The sequence below is a fragment of the Cupressus sempervirens genome, chromosome 9 (assembly GCF_028749045.1).
Source record: "Cupressus sempervirens isolate cs-2001-9-10 chromosome 9, ASM2874904v1, whole genome shotgun sequence".
Classification (NCBI taxonomy): domain Eukaryota; kingdom Viridiplantae; phylum Streptophyta; class Pinopsida; order Cupressales; family Cupressaceae; genus Cupressus; species Cupressus sempervirens.
In genome coordinates, this window is record NC_143126.1 from 810,026,043 (window position 1) to 810,049,143 (window position 23,101).

General features: G+C 33.7%; 1 protein-coding gene and 1 long non-coding RNA gene across 2 annotated transcripts; both read left to right on the plus strand.

The window, feature by feature from the left end:
• The first annotated feature begins 19,060 nt into the window (after positions 1–19,060).
• LOC149541172 (transcription factor HY5-like) lies at positions 19,061–21,065 on the plus strand. Its single transcript, XM_089802177.1, has 4 exons — positions 19,061–19,791; positions 20,095–20,278; positions 20,395–20,551; positions 20,655–21,065. The coding sequence occupies exons 1-4, from the start codon at positions 19,692–19,694 to the stop codon at positions 20,712–20,714; spliced, it is 501 nt and encodes a 166-aa protein (XP_089658303.1). The 5' UTR covers positions 19,061–19,691; the 3' UTR covers positions 20,715–21,065.
• Positions 20,884–21,397, plus strand: LOC149541173 (uncharacterized). The gene is made up of 2 exons (XR_016356486.1): positions 20,884–21,017; positions 21,196–21,397. It is a non-coding gene; the product is annotated as an uncharacterized LOC149541173 (long non-coding RNA).
• Positions 21,398–23,101: the final 1,704 nt, after the last annotated feature.

Genomic DNA, 23,101 nt, shown 5'->3' on the forward strand with positions numbered 1-23,101 from the left:
AGGTACAATCACCAAAAACTAAAATTTCTAACAAATCCGAGCACCAAAACTAGAAAATAATAGCACCAATGAAAATTTCAAAAAATTCTACCCAAAATGAAAAAAATTGCACCTAATTTGGAGCCCAGATGATTGAGATATGGCCTCCCAAAGTTGGACTGTCAAATCAAAATTGAATCTGGAGAGGGGTCTGATTAGCAAACTGTGAGGTTAAATTTGACATCCAAACAATTGTCACAATAGTTTAATTTGGCCTCCAGATGATGGTCAAACATCTGCCAAATTTAAACCAATGAAATGCTTACATAGCAAAAATTGGGCCTCCTTGATGATGTGTCAGTGACATCAGCTATACGAACACTGACATCAGTTGTATGGACATTGTTAACATGTTCTAGGGCTGACTAGGAGGTATGGATCCGATGTGGTGTACGACAGGTGTGACATGTTGGCCCCACATGTCATTGTTGACGTGGGAGTTGAGCTAGCCATTTGATGATGTGGCTTTGCGTTGTCTGATGTGTCTAACACATGGCATGAGTGTGCGGCTTAGTTGAGTGATGTGTAGCAATATAGAAGGACATTGCATGGCAATGTTTGTAGGGTAGAGGATGAGCTTTGGCACAGCTATGGTGGCATCGTGTGGCACCGGAAGTTGTGTGTGTGGCCGTGCTATGGCTTTGTCGGAGAAGTACCAGCAAGGGCTAGTTTTTGTTATGCCGCTATTGGCAGTCTGTCCAATGGGCCAAAGACATGTTTTGAAAGCCAGTGGGGGGATGATTTAGTCCCACATGCAGGGTTGGAAAGGCATGTAAGTGTTTAAAAACAACCACCTACAAATGTTAAAACAAATGTATTGTCACCCGTGTTGTGTGAAGGCTATCTCTAGTTTGAGGATGTCGAAATATGTGACCGTCGATACTATTGAGAATGGAATATTCAACTAGCTTGTGCTATGACTACTAATGTAATGTGGAATACGTCATACTTACAGAGAATATTCCACTTGTGCGGGCCAGGATTTGACCACCCAGTTCCTGCCAAAAAAAATTTCTCTATAGGCCTGATGGCCTAAAAAAATTCAAAAAATTGCTCCAAAAATTCAAATTCAAAATTGCAAAGAAAAATAAATTAACAGATCCAAAAAACAAATTTAGAGATCTGAAATGACCATACCGAATTTGCAAATCGGGGCTTTGGGTGTTGGTTTGCAAAAAAAATTTGCCTCAAATTTGACTATAGCCCAATATAGGTGAATTTATAGTCAAATTTCACTGAATCGATGCTTTGAATGCAATGGTGAGATCCGCTTTGGCTCTAGATGCTCTCAATAGATGTTGATACTCCAAATCTGAATCGAGGTGTCCTCAGAGAGGTGAAGCAATAACAATCTCCAATGGCTATGTAATAATGCTCCTATGGCTCTAACACCATGTAAGAATTTGCCTTAGGGAAAAATATCACCCAAGACCAAGAAGCACAATAACTAACACAAAATAGACCAACAGAGTATGATCAAAATAACAATATGATATTCAATTGATTGTTTAGTACACTAGAGGTGCTTTTATATAAAGGCCTCTAAGATGCATCTAGAATGTCTAGGAGTTAGCAATATGATAAGCCTCACAACTAAGCACATGTCCACCAGGAGTGGGTTATCCTCCATTAAGCCTATAGTTAGTGTGATGATGAGAGGATAAGCCTACAAAGGTGTGTCATGTAAAATTATGTTGTAGACACCATGTGCTAAATTGAGAGTGCGAACAACTGTGTTTTCTACATGACAACTCAGTTGATTATGCATACTCTAGTGTTGTAGACACCATGTGCTAAAATAGAGTTGCTTAATCCTATGTTGTCAACAAGACAACTCATATGAGTACGCAAACTCTTAGATGTCTAACCTAATAAATAATAAATAATGCATTTATCCTAAGTAAACTTAAGTAAAGTGTAAATAATAATTTTTTACACTAACAAAGTTCAAAATATAAATATTTTACTATAATTTAAATTTAATATAAGTAAAATAATGTTAAATTATAAATAAAGATACAAAGTCAAAATATATAAAAATTTAATGTTAGTAAAATAATAATTTAAAATAGATAAAAAGTAATAATAAATAAGAGTTTATTGGAAGGGTAAACTCATTCCTAATAAATAAAATGTTATGGATAGAAAAAGTCAACATTCCCTCCCAAATATAATTATACCATAGTAAATATAAATGTATAGTTTTTTAATATAATAAGTTCTAAAGATATTTAATAACTTAAATCTTATTTATAATAAAAAATTTGGTGTTTAACATGATAAAAACATATTTACTTTAAATTACAATTAAAGTGTCTCCATATTTGTAGTCCTAATAAAGATCATGATAAATAATTACAATGGCATTTTACAATGGTAGAATGGGTGGAGTGGGATGGTGTGAGCGTGTTAATGTTAACTTTTATTCTTCTAAGTCAAATTTGACAACCTTCTACATTAATGTCATTTGATTTCCACAATCCATTAATGTCTTCCTGATGATGGATCACTGTGTGTGATCCGAAACGTTGATGCTTAAAAAATTGTGACACAATCAAGCTCCAGAAAATCTTCTCATGATAGCCTTCTACATGTCAAAAGTTTAAAACTTATTATAGATATGATATATTTCTAAAATAATTTAATAAATGCAACATAAAATATTAATTTAAATTATAATATATGACATTTTTTTTAGAAATTAAAATAAAAAATACATGTTCTTAACTTGAATTGATAAATATTAATATAATATAATAAAATTTAAGATTTGTAAATTATCATATAATACAAAATATAAAGCATATTAAACTAACGAAGTTTATTGAAAGGGTAAACTCGTTCTGATAAATAAAACGTTACGGATAGGAAAAGTCAACGTTTCCTCCCGAATATAATTATACCATAGTAAATATAAATGTATAGTTTTTTAATATAATAAATTTTTAATATATTTAATAACTCAAATCTTATTTATAATAAAAAATTTGGTGTTTAGCATGATAAAACTGTATTTACTTTAAATAACAATTAAAGTATCTCCTTTTTCGTAGTCCTTATTAAAGATCATAATAAATAATTTAAATAATAAATCACAAAATATGATTTATATTATTAATTAAAAATTATTATAAATTTATCATTCAAATAATACATGTTCTTAACTTAAATTAATAAATATAAATACAATATAATATAATTTTAGATTTGTAAATTATCATATAATACAAAATAGATTAATATTTGACTAATATTATATTCCACATAAATTATGCCATGTTAACTATTTCACTTTCACAAATAATTTGAGAATGTAATTTAATGTAACGGCCCAACAAATCTCTGTCACTTTGATGCTCACGTGATCTTATGAACAACATTCACGGGACTTTCACCTTGTATGAATTCGTTATGTTCTATAGCTACATTCCATGGCAATCTGATTCATTTATTATTTTTACTAATTGAACATTCTTCTTCAAGTACATAGGGTGCTTCTCCCACTCACAATCACTCCCTTTAGAGCAAAACAAATGAACCCCACAAAATATATTGAAAGGGAGATGTAATTGTTTTTGTCAATTAGTATAGATATCTTAAGTAAATCAATAGATATCCTGTACAAAATCTTTATCTCTATTTTCTGTACACTAAAAACTTTTTATTTAATTTCTTAAAAAAATCGATCACTTATTTCTAAAGGTTATAATTTTAACAAATACTTTATGTAGTGTTTAAAAGTATATTGTGTTTATAATAAAATTTAAAGATTTGACGTGTAAATGGTTGTCAAATTTAACGTAGAAATGTAAAAGTTAACATTAACACACTCACACCATCCTAGTCTACCCTTTTTGTCATTGTAAAATGCCTATCGACATTAATTACAATTTTTTAAAAATAAATATAAATTAAATGTATGGTATATATGTTTCTATCTAATTATAATGTTTTTATTTTAAAGTAGTCAATGCACATATTTCAAAATTGGACTTGTGTAAAGTTGTTGAAAAAAATGATTATTTTATAAATTTGAAAAATTATGAAAAATAATTGTAATATCTTAACAAAAATGAAACTGGTGACTTTTAATGTATATTAAGAATTCAAAAGTTGTATTGATTTAGGAGTAATAACCTATTAAGAGTATACACAACTTTTGGATCCAAATTGTCTAGTAGATAGTTTCGATCAAGATTTGTGGTCTCAAGGAAGGAATATAAGTATAAATGTTGGGAGTGAAGGGGTGACATGGTTTAATCATCATCTCATTCCCATTGATCATAAATTCTGTGATAAAAGGCATCTCAGATCCTAGATCATCGTTTAAAGAATATCAACCTAACCTTCGAGCAAACAACTCTTGACCAAATAGTTGTCAACTTTATAATCAGTTTTCTCTCTCATCCTAATTCAAGTAAAAAAAAACATAACTTTGTTACAAGAGAGGGTTGTCCTGGTACCAAAAGATCAAATTGTCAATGCATGATACAACCACTAGACTTATAGAACATAGGAGGTAGTTGAGGCATGTCATGAATATCGAAGGGGAACAGTGGTGGTTAGTTCAACAATCCACCCTCAATGTTACCTGAGGAGATTCAAACCTATGACCAAGCTCTTATATCACTTGTTACAAGCTAGGGCTGTTGTTGCACCAAAAGATCAACATGACAATGCTCGATACAACCATTACACTTATATAATACATGAGGTGATTAAGCCGCATCATAAATACAAAAGGGGAACGTAGAATATTATTGTGACATTTAAATTTGAATACATGAATTCCTCCCTAGGAACTCATTGGATTGTAAATTCCACTTGTAGTTTTCAAAGCATATTTTAGGCATTGCACAAGAATTTTACCAAGAAATGTCACATACTTTCTTTCTTACCAATCAAACAAAGGTACCCATGTTCTTCATGGGGCAATTGAGAGGAACCAAAGAAAAGGAGTTAAAGGAACTATGAGAGTTTTGGAATTATTGAACTCACCAACAAATGATGTTGAGTGCCAAGATATGTCTCCCATGAATTTCCTAAAAAGAAATTGTCAAATTGAAGCATATTTGAGAGCCCCACTCACATTGTATGATTTAAATTCAAACTCCCGCCATGTTGAGAAGGGATACAAAGCACTCATATAGATGATTATTGTTCAAACAAAGGTTATGGGGAATTACATTGTCTCAAACTTTATAAGTTCCTAGTTATATTTACTTATTATCTAATAATCTAGTACTTTTATAATGAAATTTATTTAATACATTATTTATTTTGGAAGCTTGCCCAACTATGACACACTATATTCATTTGTCATATAGTGTTGTTATGGCAAGTCAGATGTCACAATATTAGAGGCTTTGTAAATGGTTTATTAAATCAACTATTGTTTCTAACTTGTTCACTTATCCTTAAATTGGTAGTAAAGGAAGTGGTTTGTATATATACAAATTATTCATGGGTGAATGATGTTGGAATGGTGTCCAAATTGTTCCAGATTTAATTGTTGGTAAAAAAATTATGTTAAGACTTGCATTGTAAGTGCATGTAATCTCTTAAAAAGTTGACAATACATTGCCTCGGTTTTGGAGTGTAGGGCTTGTCTCTAAAAAGGATTTTCCCAACATAAATCATTGTGTTGTATTATAATTACTTGTTTGTTAATGAATGTGTTAGCTACTTTTAGTAATGATTTTGGAGATATATATAAAGTTTTCTTCATAGGAAGTTATTTCCATATTTATATGTCTTCCTTGAACTATATTACAATACACAAGCTCGCATTTATTTCATCAACCTCAACTCTATTATATAACATTTTCCAAGATGGATTAGGTGGTATGATAAAATATTTAGAATTTATATTTGAATGTGGCCCTTGTATCTGAACTATTACAAATTTCACATTTTGAAATCATCTCTATGGCACAAGTAGTTAGAATATTAGCCTCCTCATTAATATCTTTGTAGGTGTGTCTAATAAAGATGACTTCTAATGGATCCAACAAAGGAAATCAATTTTATAGAATGTTAATATATAATCTATCATTTTTCTAGTGATCTTAATACAAGGCTAGAAGGAATAGGGCAGTTGGTCAAGGACTATATCCAATCACCTAATAACAAGAAAAGAGTACACATGAAAGAAAATCACATAATTACACCACAGAGATAAATTCTTTTATAGATTTACTTATGATAAAATATGATATCAATAAGTAACCAACATGCCCAATTATAAGGTCTTCTGGATTGTAGTCATAAAATGAATTACAACCTTAGAGCTTGAAGCTTGCAATCTTGAGACTTTTTTCTATCAATCATCTTCATCCTACCAATCTATCTATCTATTATCTTTCCCTTATTTCTTATTTTCCTACATCAAATCCAATCCTTATATAACCAACTAGACCACAAGTCAGCTAGTTAGGCATTCAATTACAATAAAGGTCATGCCTTGGAGATGTGAACCATAACCCAAACAATGGGCATCAATTGTTTATGTGCACTTAAAGATAGGTCTAGACATGAGAAAGGAGTCAGCTCCCAACTGTGTAAGATGCCATGTCATTGTAGGAAACCATGAAGAAAAAAAATAACACACCACATGGGATGAAATCATAGGAAATGAGACCAGAGAAAATGACACAGGATTCCAAGAAGCACAGAGCACAAAAGCTTATGGGCTCTTAGGGTAAGGATCCAAAATAGGTCCTAAAATTGATATCAATCACGCACAATTGGAAACCATGAGAATTGATGACTACTTCCCAAACAATACACCGATACATAAAACAACAAATTTTTTTGGTTGATGCAAGATTTCTTGTTCACCCAAGATGTTCTTGCATCAAACACCTGAGGTAAGTAAAGAACTGATGTCAACATTAGGAACCTCTGATATTCTAACCTAAACCATAAAGATCCAACTCAACTTGTGTTATCCATGAACTATCTTCAACTGGTTTATCCTTCCACTGAACTAGATACTCCATGTAGTATTTTCCTCTAGTACTCATACTTACTCTGCTATCCAAAACCTTCTCAATGTTGTATGTCTTCCTTTTGGGATAATCTAGGTTATCTTTTAATTCCTCATCTAATTCAAAATATTGAAATATGTCTACAATACTAAATATTGGTGAAATATTCATTTCTTCTAGTAATTCAACTTCAAAAGCATTTCCATTATCAAACTTCCTCAAAATTTTACAAGGACCAAACTTCTTCATCTTCAATTTACTGTAGATACCCACTGGATATCTATTTTTTTTCAAATGAGCCATAACTTCATCACGAACCTTAATAGATTTATGCCTTCTTCCTTTATCTATTTTTTGTTTATACTCAAGGTTACTATCCTCCAAATTCTTCTTTGCTTCCTCATGCAAAGTTTTCATGAAATTTACAAATTCCTCCACTTCACCACTTCTCTTCATTTCCATGTTCAAATATCTTAACTCAATAGTCCCCTTAGGATTCAATCCATTGAAAATCTCAAAAGTTGTTTTCTTAGTATTTATATTTACATAATTATTATACGCAAACTCTGTTTGTGCTGAAATCAAATCCCAATTAGTAGGTTTATCTCTAACTAAACATCTCGACAAGTTACCCAAACTTTTGTTCACAACTTCAGTTTGTCCATATGTTTAGGCATGAAATGTAGAACTAAACTTCAACTTTGTATCCAATTTCTTCTAGAAAATTCTCCAAAAAATAACCAATGACCTTAGTATTCCTATCTAAAATAATAGTCTTAGGCAATTCATGCAATCTTATCACTTCTTTAAAGAATAATTCAACCACATAAACTGCATGAGATGTCTTCTTACAAGATATGAAATGAGCTATTTTGAGAATTTGTCAACTACTACCAAAATAAAATCGTTACATCAATGAGTTATAGAAAAAAACCAAGAACAAAGTCCATATTGATATCTTCCCAAGGCATATTTGGTATAAGAAATGGTGAATATAATCCCAAATTCTGACTAGTTCTTTTTTTTGTTTGACAAATTTTGGAACTTCTAACCTTTTTTGCACATCTCTGCAAATCTGGGGCCAATAACACCTATAAAAAATCAACCTCACTATTTTGTCCAACAAGTTTCCACTGTGTTTCTCCTTCATGATGTTACCTCTCATAGATCCTCTAGGCATGCAACTTTCATACAAATATTTCAAATCATCATAACCAAGTACCTCAACTCTTATTTATGTCAGGGAATTTCTTTTTCTACTCAAAGCATCAACAACTTTGTTTGACTATCCACTCTTATGTTTCAACACAAAGGGAAAGTTTTTCAAATACTCCACCCACTTCATGTGTCTCTAATTCAATTTACTTCCTAAATACTGCAAGGCTTTATGTTCAGTGTGCAACACAAAATCTTTAAGCATCAAGCAATGTCTCTATTTCTTCAAAGCTTGAACAATAGCATAAAAATCATGATCATAAATTGAATACTTTTTCTTAGCATCATTCAAATTCTCACAAAAGAAAGTTGTAGGTCTCCCTTCTTGACTAAAACATCTCCAATGACACTTCCACTAGCATCACAATTGTTAGAGTAAAAAACTAATTTTATTTCATTTATTAAATTACCTTTACTCCCTTCTTAAGATTTTCCTTTATGCACTTGCATTTCCATTTAATAATTAAATAGTAATAATTAAATGTCATTTACCTCTTAGGGTTTCCCTTTTAGGTTTTACAATCTCCTTCTATAAAGATTGATCATTTGTAAATTTTATTAATTCTTTTTAGTCTGATAATATAATTTTCCATATTCTCAGAGCAAAACCCTTGCCTCTTCTTTGCCTTTTCTTCTCTGTGACAAGTTCCTGCATGCAGGTGTTCTTTGAGTTTTGTGGATTTGTATTTCTCAAATCCTCCATGCTACCAGAGCCTACCTGTTGTAGCTTGTTCTTCTTTGGAGAAAAATATGAAAAAGGGTTTGATAGAGCAAATTTGGTTGTTTTCAGGATTTTTTTGTGAAAATAAGGGGGTATCTAATTTTTGGAGCACTTTGAGGCCAAACAAACCTCATGGTTGGATTCAGAAGACATCAAAACCCCCATTTTCATATAAAATTGGTCAATTTTGGACAACGTTGATTGGGGAGGAAAATGCTTTTTTGCATACTAGGGTCGTACGACCTTTGCACGCAATCTGAGATGCACAAATTTTTAAAAATATTTTAAAATATATAAAACACAATTTTTTAAATGCGTGGTGGTTTACAAACACCATAGAGGTTTATTTAAATTGTGTGGTATTTTTAAAAGCCCCATAGTGGTATAAATGAACCACCACTGACGATTTATAAAATCGTAGCCATCGTTGCCTTCTAGCCACTGCCACCACCCGACCGTTGCCTCTCCTTCGCTAGTGCTACCACTATTTCTTTGCTTGCATACAACCACTGGACTACCACTGCCCAACCCATGGTCACGTGGGGGTCTAGGGGCCAAATTTCAGCCCCATCGAATTTGTTTTGGATTTTTGGATTTTTTTTGCCTTATGGAGTACCTAGTAGTGTTTTGGCTCTAACTTGAGCATACAAAGGCATTTTTTGGATCCAAAAGAATCGTTGGAAAGATAATTCTAAAATGAACATGATGGTGAAGGTATTTTTTTGATTTTTTTTCCAGCTTGGTACCCACTTTTTTTCTTGAAGTCTGATGATACTTTCTATCTTCTGGGGGCATAACTTGCTCGTTTTAGATCCATTTTCCAATCTAAAAGAAGCATCGGAAATATCTTCTCGAGCACTTTCTAGATTCTCTATCATTTCACAAGTATTTTTCACCAAGTATATGTGATACTCAATTGAATCCTTTTTTCTGTATTCTTGTTTACGCATTCCTTCTACAAGTCGGGGTTCAATTTTTTGCATTGTGGGGTTTGTTTTTTTTGTTTACAATATCAGTATATCAAAAAACTTCAAAACACTTTTTTAAAACAATGGCCAAGACCTCTTCTTGTCTAGTAATTCTAAACCCAAATAACAATCACACATGGAAATCCTCTATTCAACAACTTCTCTGTTCAAAGGATTTGTGGTCTTGTATAGATATAGTACAACCATTTTTTTAGAGTCAATATCAAAATTTGTAGCACAAGAATAAGATGGATGAAGCCATCGGTTTAATTTATTTGAGTGTTTTAGACAACTTACAATTTCATCTTGATGAGTGTTCCACTCCTCAAGAAATGTGGAATAAGTTTAAGGACTTGTTTGGTACCATCAACGAGATTAAAACACTTCAGATTGAGGCAAATCTTACTTCACTTGTACTAGATGCTTTTCCCTCTATCAAGGAGTTTATCATGAGGTTCAAACAACATAGAATTTTGTTATAGGGATGTGAAAAAGAGAAGACATACAAGGAGTGCATCTATCTGATTCTATCAAAGCTGCAAGGAAACTTTCATATTTTCTCTTCTACCTTCCATTTGACTATGGATGCCTTGGGTCCCATATTTACCATGCCCACTTTTGAGGTATTTTGTGATTAGTTGACTAGAGAACAATCTAAGCTTACATAGTTGGATACTATCACAGGTTCAAAGTCACAAACATTGGTTAATCAAACATCTAAAGGGAAGTCGAAGAAGAAGCTAAAGCCCAAGACAAAATCAATAGGCAGAGAGAGTTCCTCCAAGCCTACTCCTAAATCAGATGCTCAGAAACCAACTCCGAAGGGTAAATCTTCTAAGCTTTTGCCAATCTTTTTCCAAGACTAAGAAGTGTACATGTGATGCTTGCATTTTTTGTGGCAAGGAAGGACATCTAGTTTCCAAGTGTTGGAAACATCTTGAGGCTTTAGAGGAGGCCATGCAAAAACATAGTATTATTTCTCTGAAGCCACCACCTCCTCCTTCTAGGAAAGGACATGCTCTTTCTACATGAGCATTGTCTTTTACAACTACTTGGATTCTTGATTTAGGTGCTTCCCACCATATGACACACTCACCTGATTTGTTTACCTCACTTTCTTAGAGTGTTACTACATAGATTGCAGTTGGTGACTCCACACAACTTTCAGTTTCAAGTTCAGTAACTATCTCTAAAGAGGGTGGTTCACTACAAGATGTTCTCTTAGTTCTGACCATTTCTATGAAGCTCCTATTTTTCTTTTAGATTTTTCATTCTAGCTCTAGTAAGATAGTTGAGTACTCACCACATGATGTGGTTATTCAAGACCTTCATGATCTTGAGTTGGTTGTTGCTGCTACGAGTGTTGATCTCCAGTCTCACTTATATTAGTTTGATGGCTTTGAGAGCTCTAATTCTACAGGTGTTTCTCTTATTGCTCATGTAGAAATAGAGAACAAGCTTTGCATGAGCGTTTTGGCCATGTCAAGTATAGATATCTACAATAGATGAGTACACAAGAGCTAGTGATTAGGCTACCTCAAATCTCTTGTACAAACAATGTTTGTCAAGGTTGTGCACTTGAAAAACATCATAGAGGTCCATCTCTGGTAGGTAGATCCACACGTATTAAGGCACCATTGGAGTTGATACATAGTGATCTTATGTCTTTTCCCACTCCATCTTTTTCAAGTGCTCAGTATGTGCTTACCTTCATAGATGACTTCTCTAGATGCACATGGGTGTACTTTATGAAGTACAAGCCCGATGTCTTTGATTCATTTTGAATCTTTAAGACATTTATGGAGAAGCAGTATGGTCTTTTTGTTAGGTGTATACACACTGACATTGGCAAGGTATATGTGAATCGGTCTTTCAGAAATTTTTGTACTAAGCATGGTTTACTACATTAATTCATGGTTCCCCATACCCCTTAGAAAAATGGAGTTGCAGAGAGAAAGAATAGGACACTACAAGAGATGGCCAATTGTATGATACCGTCTCGAGCTATGACTTCTTTATTTTGGTCCAAGGCTATCACTTGTGCCAACTATATTCAGAATCAAATGCCTCATAAGGCATTGTGATATTTGACTCCTGAGGAGGCTTGGACTCATGTCAAGCCCAATGTTTCTACATTTCACATTTTTGGGAGTGAGGCTTGGGCATTTATTCTAGATGCTCAGGGAAAAGCCATGGAGAGGAAGAGCCAACCACTCATCTTTGTTGGCTATTGTGAGGATGTGAAGGCATACAAATTGTTTGATCCTGATTCCAGAGATGTCTTCTTTCGATGAGATGTCTAGTTTGATGAGCATTATCCTTTGATGAAACCTCCATCACCAACTTCTCCCTCACCACCCAATACTTCCTCTACTCCTCCATAGGATTATGCATCCTCTACGGAGGATCTCAGTGATGAGTCCTTCTTTCCTTCTTTCCTTGTTGTCTCTTTTTGGAGTAGGGTTTTTCCCATGTGGTTTTTCCTATTTCTCTATTTGATAAAGATTTGGTTGTGATTGGGTACCTCATTAGGCCTTGTTTCTAGGACCCAAGTTTGCTTTCAACATTGTCATTTCCTTGCTTTTTCATGCATTGTTTGTAGCTACATTGTTGCTCATCTTAAGGGGGGTTGTTAGAGTAAAGCGTTAATTTAATTTAATTTATTAAATTACCTTTACTCCCTTCTTAAGATTTCTCTTTATGCACTTGCATTTTTATTTAATAATTAAATAGTAATTATTAAATGTCATTTACCTCTTAGGGTTTCTTTTTTAGGTTTTATGATCTCCTTTTATAAGGATTGATCATTTGTAAATTTCATTCATTCTTTTAAGTTTGATAATATAATTTTATATATTCTCAAAGAAAAACCCTTGCCTCTTCTTTGTCTTCTCTTCTCTGTGACAAGTTCTTGCATGCAAGTGTTCTTCGAGTTTTGTGGATTTGTATTTCTCAAATCCTTCAAAAATCAACTTGAAAAACCTTATTAAAATTAGGTAAAGTGAGCATAAGTAGTTCTGCAATCTTTTGTTTTAATGTTTCAAAACTCTTATGTGTTACATGTGTCCATTTGAAGTCCTTTTTATATCCTCTCATAGTCTATCTCATGGCATTACAAACTAAACTGACATTTTTGGTTAGCTTCCTATAGAAAATTGCCAATCCATGAAATGATCTAACTTCTCCAACATTTTTAGGTGTAGGCCAATGAAGAATAAATTTTACCTTTTCAAGATCCATCTTCAAACCATCAGCCGAAATCACAAAACCAATGTACACAACTTCCTCCTTCAAGAATGAGCATTTCTTCAAATTAATTAGTGATTTCTCTTCTTTCAATCTTTACAATACTTGTCTAATATGGTCAAGATATTCTTCCTTAGTATTATTGAATATAAGGATTTCATCAAGATACACAATCAAAAACTTACCCAAGAATTTATTCAAAAGCTCATTCATCAGCCTTATGAAAGCACTGGGTGCCTAGTTAAACCAAAAGGCATAATCAACCACTCATACAAACCCTCATTAGTCTTAAAAGTAGTTTTCCATTTATCTCTATCTCTAATTTTGATACGATGATGTCCACTTTTCAAATCAACCTCTGTAAAATACTTTGCTCCACTCAAATAATCCATTATGGCATCCATCCCAGGTAAAGGAAATTTATACTTCACTATTATCTTGTTTATAGCTCTAGAATCAGTGCACATTCTCCATTCTCCATTCTCCATTGTCCATTCTTTTTAGGTGTTAATACAATAGGTACAACACAAGAACTTTAAATTTCTCTAAGCAAACCTTTATCAATAAATTATTGCACTTGTCTATACAATTCAACATTTTTAACAAGGGTCAGCCTATGTGGCACTTTATTAGGAAAACTAGCTTCAAGTATCAGATCCATACAATGGCTAATACTTCTCATAAGAGGTAAACCATCTAGTACATTATGTGAAATAATATCTTGAGATTCATCCAACAAAGATTCAATCTTGGGTGCATGATCAAATTCATCTTGTTTCTTAGTCTTCCTAGGAATCAAGGCAAAACACACATTCTGCTCCTTTACATCTTTAGAAAATTGATTTCCTTCAACCAAACACATTCTTACTATGGTACAATGGTTCTCATCAAGTTTCTCTTCCAAAGGGAACAATACTTATTTCTTCTCATCATCCCAAATAGTACATTGATTCAATATACCACCATGCAAAACTTGTCTATCATACTTCTTGTTAGTTTGTGGTGACTGGTCAAGAAAGTATTGTACATACTTCATAAATTCTTTGGGGCTCGAGGCAAAAAAAAATTTGGGCCCTATTTTATCAAGATTTTGGGCCGACATATAATTATTAATTATAACCCTAAAGTGGTAAAAATACTTGTATAAAAGGGCTTAGGGTTAGGGATTGTTTCGTTGTTGTGATGCAAAAATTGGTTCTTGTAGTAGTATCGAGTTGTAAAGGATTACAGATTGTAATCAGGTTGTAATCACTGGAACATAATAATATCATACTTGTTGTTTGGTGGACGTAACCTAGGCAGTTGGAGAACCACATTAAATCTTGGTGTCTTGTGTGTTTTTTTTCTTTTTTTTTTGCGTGATCTATTATTTTGATATTGTTTATATTTGCATGTAATTGTTATTTCTATCCATGGTTTAATCCTAACACTTCCAAGGTCTATCCAATAGAATATGACAACAATCCATATGCAGAATATCATACAAGTCTTTGTCATAATAATTTCCAAGCTTGAATTTAACAAGTTATTGTTTACTTAATAGTAAATTATGCTCCTTTTGGATCCATGCAACATTATAAGGCTTGGGATGTCTCAACCTCTGCAATTGCAACTTGTTAACCAAATCCTCAAATGCCAAGTTATCTAAACTTCCATTGTTAATGATTACTTTACAACATTTTCTAGTAACTCTACACCTAGTCTTGAATAAAATATTCCTTAGAACAAGTTCTTCATCAACTTCCTTGTTCCACAAGATTCGTCTCAACATTAGGTTCTCACCATGCTCACGTTCATTAGGTGTTTTAATAACTTCTTCACAAGCCAAAGTATTTCTACTACTACCTCCAATCTTCTTGCCATAAATAGTACATTGAAAGACCTTATGTCCTCCTTCTCCACACTTGAAACAAGTGTCCTTAAACCAAGACCTTTCTTCTCTCTTACCACTACTATTATTCCTAGAGTAACCAATATAGCTACCTCTAGTGTAATTACCTCTCTTACCAGTAGTTTCTTCCCATTCAGTCTTCCCTTTATCTTGCAATGCATTGTCAGATCTACTACTTTCTCTATAGGTTTTTCCTTTGCTTTTTTCAGATCTACCACCTTTTCCTTTGTCTTTGATCATGTTTCAAGTGGCTAACTATTCTTCAGATTTCAAGGCATACTGATATTCTTCTTCCACCTTATCCATCTTAATATATCTAATCTCATCTTGAATCGATGTCCTCAAGCCATTCAGATATCTAGCCATGTTCTCAACTTCATCATCCACGTGCCCATGTCTGATATCCAATTTGTAGAACTCCGCATTGTATTCCTTCACAAACATGTTCTTTGTCTCAAATTAAGCATTCTCCTCAATATATTAACCTAGTAACCTACAAGAAGGAACTTCTTCATCTTGTTAATCATATTTTCCCAAGTCTTGATCTTTTATTTTCCTCTTTTCTACCTTTCAAACTATAGATGATCCCACTAAAGTGAAGCATGATGCTTCAACTTGGTGATTGCTATCTTAAGCTTCTTATTCTAAGGAGTGCTTTCATACTTAAAGAACTTATCCATCTCAGAGATCCATTCCAATACAACATTAATCTCAAGTCTTCCACCATAGCAAGACACTTCAACAATAGATTCAAGTTTTCGCTAGACAAAAATCTTAGAATCCTTTCCTCATCTTGTTCTACCTTAGGTTCAGGATTAGGATTATGCACCGCTTCTTCATAATCACTAACATCCTCAAGATGTACACCTCTTCTCTGGAATGTCTCAAAAATTTCAAGCCTCATTGCAATTTGCCTCAACATATCCATTTTAGCAATATTTTCATTTCCTCTATCTCGAATCATCTTGACAATAGTTCTTGCAAGATCGTAACGTTCTACAAGTTATAGGCTAGATTCCAGATTTCCCACCCCGCAACCAATCCAAATTAAGGTTCTCCATGATTCCAAAATCAAAAGGAAATGAAACCTTGCTTTGATACCACCTGACACAAGGCTGGAAGGAATAGGGAAGTTAGTCAAGGACTAGATCCAATCACCTAACAACTTGCCAAGAGTACACATGGAAACAAAACACAAAATTGCAACAAAGAGACAACTTCCTTTATAAATTACCAATGATAAAATATGCCAAAAACAAGTAACCAACATGCCCGGCTATAAGGTCTTCCGTGTTGTGACCATAAAACAAATTACAACCTCAGAGATTGAAGCTTGCAATCTTGAGACTTTCTTCTGCTAATCATCCTTTTCCTACCAATCTATCTATCTATTCTCTCTCCCTTGTTTCTTATTTTCCTAAATCAAATCCAAGTTCTTATATAGCCAGTTGGACCACAAGGCATTTAATTACGATACAGGTTCTATCTTGGAGGTGTAAACCATAACCCAAGCAATAGGCATCAATTATTCATGTGCACTTAAAGATAGGTCCAAACATGAGCAATGAGTCGGCTCCCAACCATGCAAGATCCCATGTCATCATAAGAAACCATGTCAAAAGAAATAACAATCCACAATGGATGAAATAACAAGAAATAGAGATTGAAGAAAATGACACAACACTCGAAGCATAGGGCATACAAGCTTATGCACTCTTAGGGTAAGGATTCACAATAGGTCCTAAACATGATATTGAAATCGTGCACAACTAGAAACCACGAGAAGTAACAACTACTTCCTGGACAACATACTGGTATAAAAAATAATAAATGTTTTTGGTTGATGCAAGATTGCTTGTTGACCTAAGATGCTCCTGTGTAAGATCTCCACTATGTAGCTCACAAAATTACAAACTAAAACCATGACATGAGCTCCCACTTAATTTTTAATTTTATCTTTAACTTTGCTTGTTGTAATACCAATAAAATTGCCATGTTAATCTTGTATCAAAAAATTACATTTGATAAGCTAGAATTTCTTTTCAAACATCATCAAAATTTAATTTTACCCATTCACGAGGATGATGTCATTTGGTGTATAGTCTAACAAGGAGAATTTATTCTTCAGTCTCCATAAGTGATTGGAAATTAAATCCCTTATTATATCACAAATTAATTATCCCATGATAACAAGCTTTTCATTTTTAATGGGTGAACTAGGGTTCCACTATCTGCTACTTTAATGCCAATCATTTTGAATTCAATGAAGACTGATGCATTATATATTGATGTCTTGATTTTTTTTCTCTCTTTCTAGGTTTCCATGTGATAATTGATGCGAAAATAAAACAAGAAAATATATATTTCATTTACAAAATGGACAAAGATTGAAAGATATTGAGGATGACAATTAGAAGTGTATTGCCAAATATGACTCACAATAATTACGTATAGTAAATTTAGCAACAAAAAATTTAGTCTCTTTGATTTAATCACATTATACACACCTAGAAGGGTCGTTGAATCCAATTTTATAAAACCTATCAATCATTTGTATCATAGTTTGTAACATATCCAAGATAAGGCACTAGCATTAGGTAGGCATTATTTATTCCCAAAATTTGAATGAGTATTTTATGCTTACCATTGTCTATGTATTCAAATAAAGACCTTAATCAAATAAAGACCTTAATTAATTATAATATTTGCCTATTTTTTTAGTTAGTCCACTTAATTTTGTCATAACTAGTAATTATAAGGAATTCTATCTCATTTGTATTACTTGAAGTACTTCCTTTAACTACTCCTCTAGGAAGACCAATCCACTTATGTTCTTCCTATTCTATTATATAATCTCATTTCAAAGGGCCATGATAAAATAATCTACAAAATTTGGCCCTAGAGGTAGCATAAGATGATTCTTGATAATGGAGAAACCACAAACATTTTTCATGGTAAAGAATTGAAATGTATTGAAAATGGGATCCCAATCTAGATACATAAACTAAGATCCTAAGTAAATATTATCCATTAGAGGAAATAGTCTACAAGATCCAACTTCACTCATAAAGGCTAACTAGACATTGTGTATGATTGTTTTATCTTTTTGTGTTTTTTTTTGATGTAAATATGCAATAACTATGTAAACTAATGGGAATATGAGAATATTCAAAATAAAAAGATAGATACATTTAATAGTAAACCAAAATACAAACTTAGACTTGAAAATGAGATACATAAAGGAAGCCATTAATGAACATTGAGCCTCAAAATGTCAAACTATGAAGCTAGGCATCTTAGTCAAGACGGTTGTCTTGTTAGATGAAGCTTTAGATCTTGAATCAAGATGGTTTGTAACTCACTCTCTTGAAAAATTGACTACGATGCTTGCAAGAATAGTCTTAGTAAGTAGGAATTGAAAATCAAAACCTGGTTTTGTTTTTTAAGGAGTGTAAAAACAATAGATTGAACTACTTTTTGAAAATTTCTTTCAACTCCAAGCTTAAGCATAAAAATGAGTCTTCACACACATCTTTCGAGTGAAACAAATGGTTCAAGTAAAATCCCCAAAATCGGAATGAAAATTTGCAAAACCTTGATTTGGCTAAACCAAAATTTGTACAAATCCTGATTTTTTAAAATTCCACGAACCAAATGAACCCTTAAGAATTGAAAATTTTTATTTGTTTTTGTTTTGTGGGGGAAAACTAATACAAATATCAAAACTGAAGCAATCGTTGTCAATTTACCACTTAGATCCTTCTCCAACGAGCTTTATTTGGTCTAATTATGTCAATTCATGGAATAAACAAAATCGTCCTTGGCAAGAAAATAAATGAATGGTAGAGGGACGACCAAGTTTCTCGACTTTCCACCTTTGGATTGATTCAATCACCAAGTGGCCAGTATTTTTCCACGACCACACAATTTATACATTTTGATTTTTCCCTCTGAACTGCCCATAAAAAAAGAAATACCCACCAAAACCCACAATTCCGTGAGAAAGAGTGGAATATCATTTTGGTAATCTACTTTCTCAATTTAAAGGATCTCAACACATCTACGTGTCTCTTTTAGGTGCTTGATTAGTCTGTCAGCTAGTACTACTTAACTAGCAGCTACTGTTAAGTAGGTGATTCTGATTATGCACAGACGCGAGTTAAAATGATTGATTAATTTAAGAGTGCTGTTCAGACGTCGCAGGCAAACTTTTTTTTTTTTCTTCCTGAAGAAATTATTAGATGGATTGTCATCTGTAATATAACATTTCAGGAAGATAAGACAGGACTGTTGACTTGGGTGTCATTTAAATTGGGAAGATTGAAATGTGTGCAGACAGATACTATTTGGATTATGTATATCTGAATCAAGAGAAGCTTTGATGTCTGATGGGAGAACATTTAGCCTTCAGCGAGAGATTCAGATCCGTTATGGTGGGTATGGGAGGATTTCTAGGGTTCAATAAGAGATTCAGATCTGTTTAAGGTATTTGTAGAGATCGGAAAATACAGAAATTCATTTGATGGGTGTTCTTAAAAACTGAGATGTTTTGACGGGTAGTGCTGAAAAACGAAAAAACTAGGAGTTTTGGGCGTGATCAGAGCAAATCTTTAAAAACCAAAATGCAGGACACTGCTTCCTTCCCTACATCTCCTCAGCAACAGAGTACAAGCGAAAAGTCTTCAAGCTCAGCAGGAGCTCAGATGGGGCAACTAAAAGAAGGTACGCACTAGTAATCTTCCTTTTGGTAATGCTTGGAAGCCCAGGTTTTTTTCATTTTCATTTTCGGTTTTGGACACTTAGGTTGAGAAAGCAGAGAATATCATTTCAAGCTTAAGGAAAATACATAGGTATGCTGATATTGCTACTAGTAGTATCCTTAAGTCGAAGCGTCATGACGCTGAATTGTTTTGTCCAAGGTTTACTAGCACGGGCTTGCTATTGGACTATCAAATTAGTAGCCCTTCTGGTCTGGTTTAAATTAGTGTTCTGTAAGGATTCATGATTTTTCACTATTTATTGTAGTAAATGAGAGTGATGACGATATCAGAAGAGTTCCTGAAATGGGAGGAGAAATGCAAGCATTAGGGGGGTCATCCACCTCTGTTGTTGCAAATCAGCTGGAGAATCTCCCACACACAAGTACTGCTAATGCCCAAAGGAAGAGAGGAAGAACCCCTGTAGACAAAGAACACAAGCGTCTGAAGAGGCAAGTTTCTTTTAGTTCAAACCCTTTGTCCAACATTATATACAAGTTATTGGCAAATTAGTGATTAACTTGCTTTTAAATTAATCTCTGACCTTTCTATTATTGGTCTATGTTAGATTGCTAAGGAATAGAGTGTCGGCTCAGCAGGCAAGAGAACGAAAGAAAGCATACTTGAGTGACTTAGAAACAAGGGTTAAAGAGTTTGAAAAGAGAAATGCCGAGTTGGAAGAAAGGGTTTCTACTCTACAGAATGAAAATCAAATGCTGAGACAGGTACACCATAGCTTTTTTTCTTGTAGTCTTATTGCCGAAGTTTAGTAGTCTTTGGCACTTTTGTTATTAACTGCATGCCTAACAATAAAAGAGACAAATGCAGATTCTAAAAAATACAACTTCTAAAAAGAAAGGAGCGGGTACCTCAGGAGCAGAAGCATAGGTTTTCTGGATACTTGTATGATAGGAAGTGGCACAACTAGAGATTTTGCAGTACCCTTATTGAATCTGTATTCAGTATTGAAGTCAAATAGTCACTAATAAAAGATTTGGTGATCTGATAGTAAGTGTTTGAATGAGTCTCTGCTAGTTTTACTATTACAGACTACCAATTGTATGCAGATCTATTAGATGTAAGATTGTATAAAGAGCATATGGTGGCAAAGATCCCATCTTACAACATACTGTGCTACAATGTGAGGATCCTGTGTTTGCCTGGTAAAGGCAGTTCTGTGAAGGACACACTGTAAGCATTTGTTTACATCCTTAACTAACACGGTGTTTCTTCCCTTAATTCAAGTGTTACTTCAGCACAAATAAATTTGAGGCATATCAATATTGAGCTATTACTTACATTTCAGAACTTTACGCCCAATAGAAACCAAGTTATTGAAACTGATCAAAATGGACTTTTCAACTTTCAGGCACTCGGAAGCTGGAGAAGCTGCAAGTGAAAGTTTATTTGAACATTCACTCATAATTGATAATGCAACTGAAACAGTTAATAGTTAAACTTAAACAGTTCTGCTATGGGCTTGTGCCGTGTACCGATGCTTTGATAGCAGAACTTTTAAATGATTCATTTTTTCTCTTGAGCACTAATGAGATCGCATTTTAATTTTAAAAGCTAGTTTTGAAGGGGAAAACATATTTCCACATGAAATGAATAAGCTAAAGGAAGACCAAGGGAGGCATTTCCATTCCCCTTTGTGTATTTGACAATAAGCTCCCCATCAGGATCTTTAGTCTTACTAGGTACTAAATGCAACAATGTTACAGGAAAAGTGAATTCTAGGTAAAACTACTCACACACCATCTTGTCATGTAGAGAGATTCTTCATACAGTAGTGTAATAGCACTTTTTTTTCAGGTAGTGCTCAAGTTCAATGCCTTAACACCTTATTACCAGTTAAGTCTTGCCTCAGTGGAAGTGTCCATAGCAGTGGTAGATGAAGTCTGCAGTGATGGTAGAGGTAACACAGATATTTTGAGCAAGTCTTTGTCTTGGGATTCGTTAATTTCTTGACCATTCAGGTGGGTGGCAAGCACAGTGATCATTTCCCTATAAGGTAATATGTCTTGGTCCTTCTATTCATTGGAAATACTCCATCTGAAATAGGTTTTTATTATCTTAGGACAAAAGAGATATACAAACATATTCTTGCACTTAGCAATAGAGTCCCCCTGATATTGCAGTTTATGATCGATGAAAGAGATATTGAAGTTTATGATCCATGAAAGGATCTTTTCTAGTATAGTGCTTTGGCTTGTAGGACAATGAATATTTGCTCAACTGATCCTGTAATTTGATTAAAAATGAGTCACAAAGTTAGTTTGAGACATTGAATGACATTGATCTAGAAAGGTGGCAAAAGCCAGGAAATGTTGCTTCACTTTGTTATAGTAGCCTCCTACCACCCACTGCCATTTGTCAACTGCTACTTAAATTACAATTAGTAGTGACATCCATTGGGCAAATGGTGTATTTGCTTGAATTTGTGTTAAACTAAGAGTTATGAAACCGTGACTCTGAATCTGTTTTAAATTAAGAATTATGAATCCCCCTTGTCAAACATGCCATGAATATAGAACACGTGTTTAAGCACCTAAACACGGTTTTGCAATCATTATAACTATAATATAAAGCAATTCTAAACTGCATTTAGTAGGAAAACATGATAGTTACAGGGGAGCTGCCGATATAAGGACCTTCCTGACTCCCAATTTGTGAATGATATTATGAATCTTGATATTTCTCAACGCCCAATGAACTTTAACTGAATCCCAGCATCTACATGGTATCAGATCATTGAATTGATACTGAAATGGCCTAAGTTTACTTTGTCAATGTGAGAGCAGCGAGATGAACAGAATTTTTGGTCGGTCCTGTTTAGAAGGGAGAGCTACCCACTGTTTTCCTTGGTTTCTGAATACACTGGAGACTCATGCTATTTACTAAACCATGTAAAAGCATGAATTAAGCCAGTTGTCTCTGTTGACCAATAAATGGTTATACTTGTCCATGGCAGGCTGAAGTAAGTTTATTCGGTTTCTCTCTCAAACAGCTTCAAAACGTTTAAGTTTGTTTATTCGGTTTCTCTCTCAAGCAGCTTCAAAACGTTTGTTCTTACTGTTGCATTAAACCCTACCATGGTGTAAGACCTTGTTCAAGAAAAGTCCTCTGCATTACACTACATTCAATCATGGTGAGAGAGTATGTTCAAGTTGAAGTTCCTTATTGTAACCTAGTCAGTAATCTACAAATCTAAGTGATGATGCAGGCTAAATTTCAAAGATATGATGCACTAAAGTTGTACCTGACCAGGACTA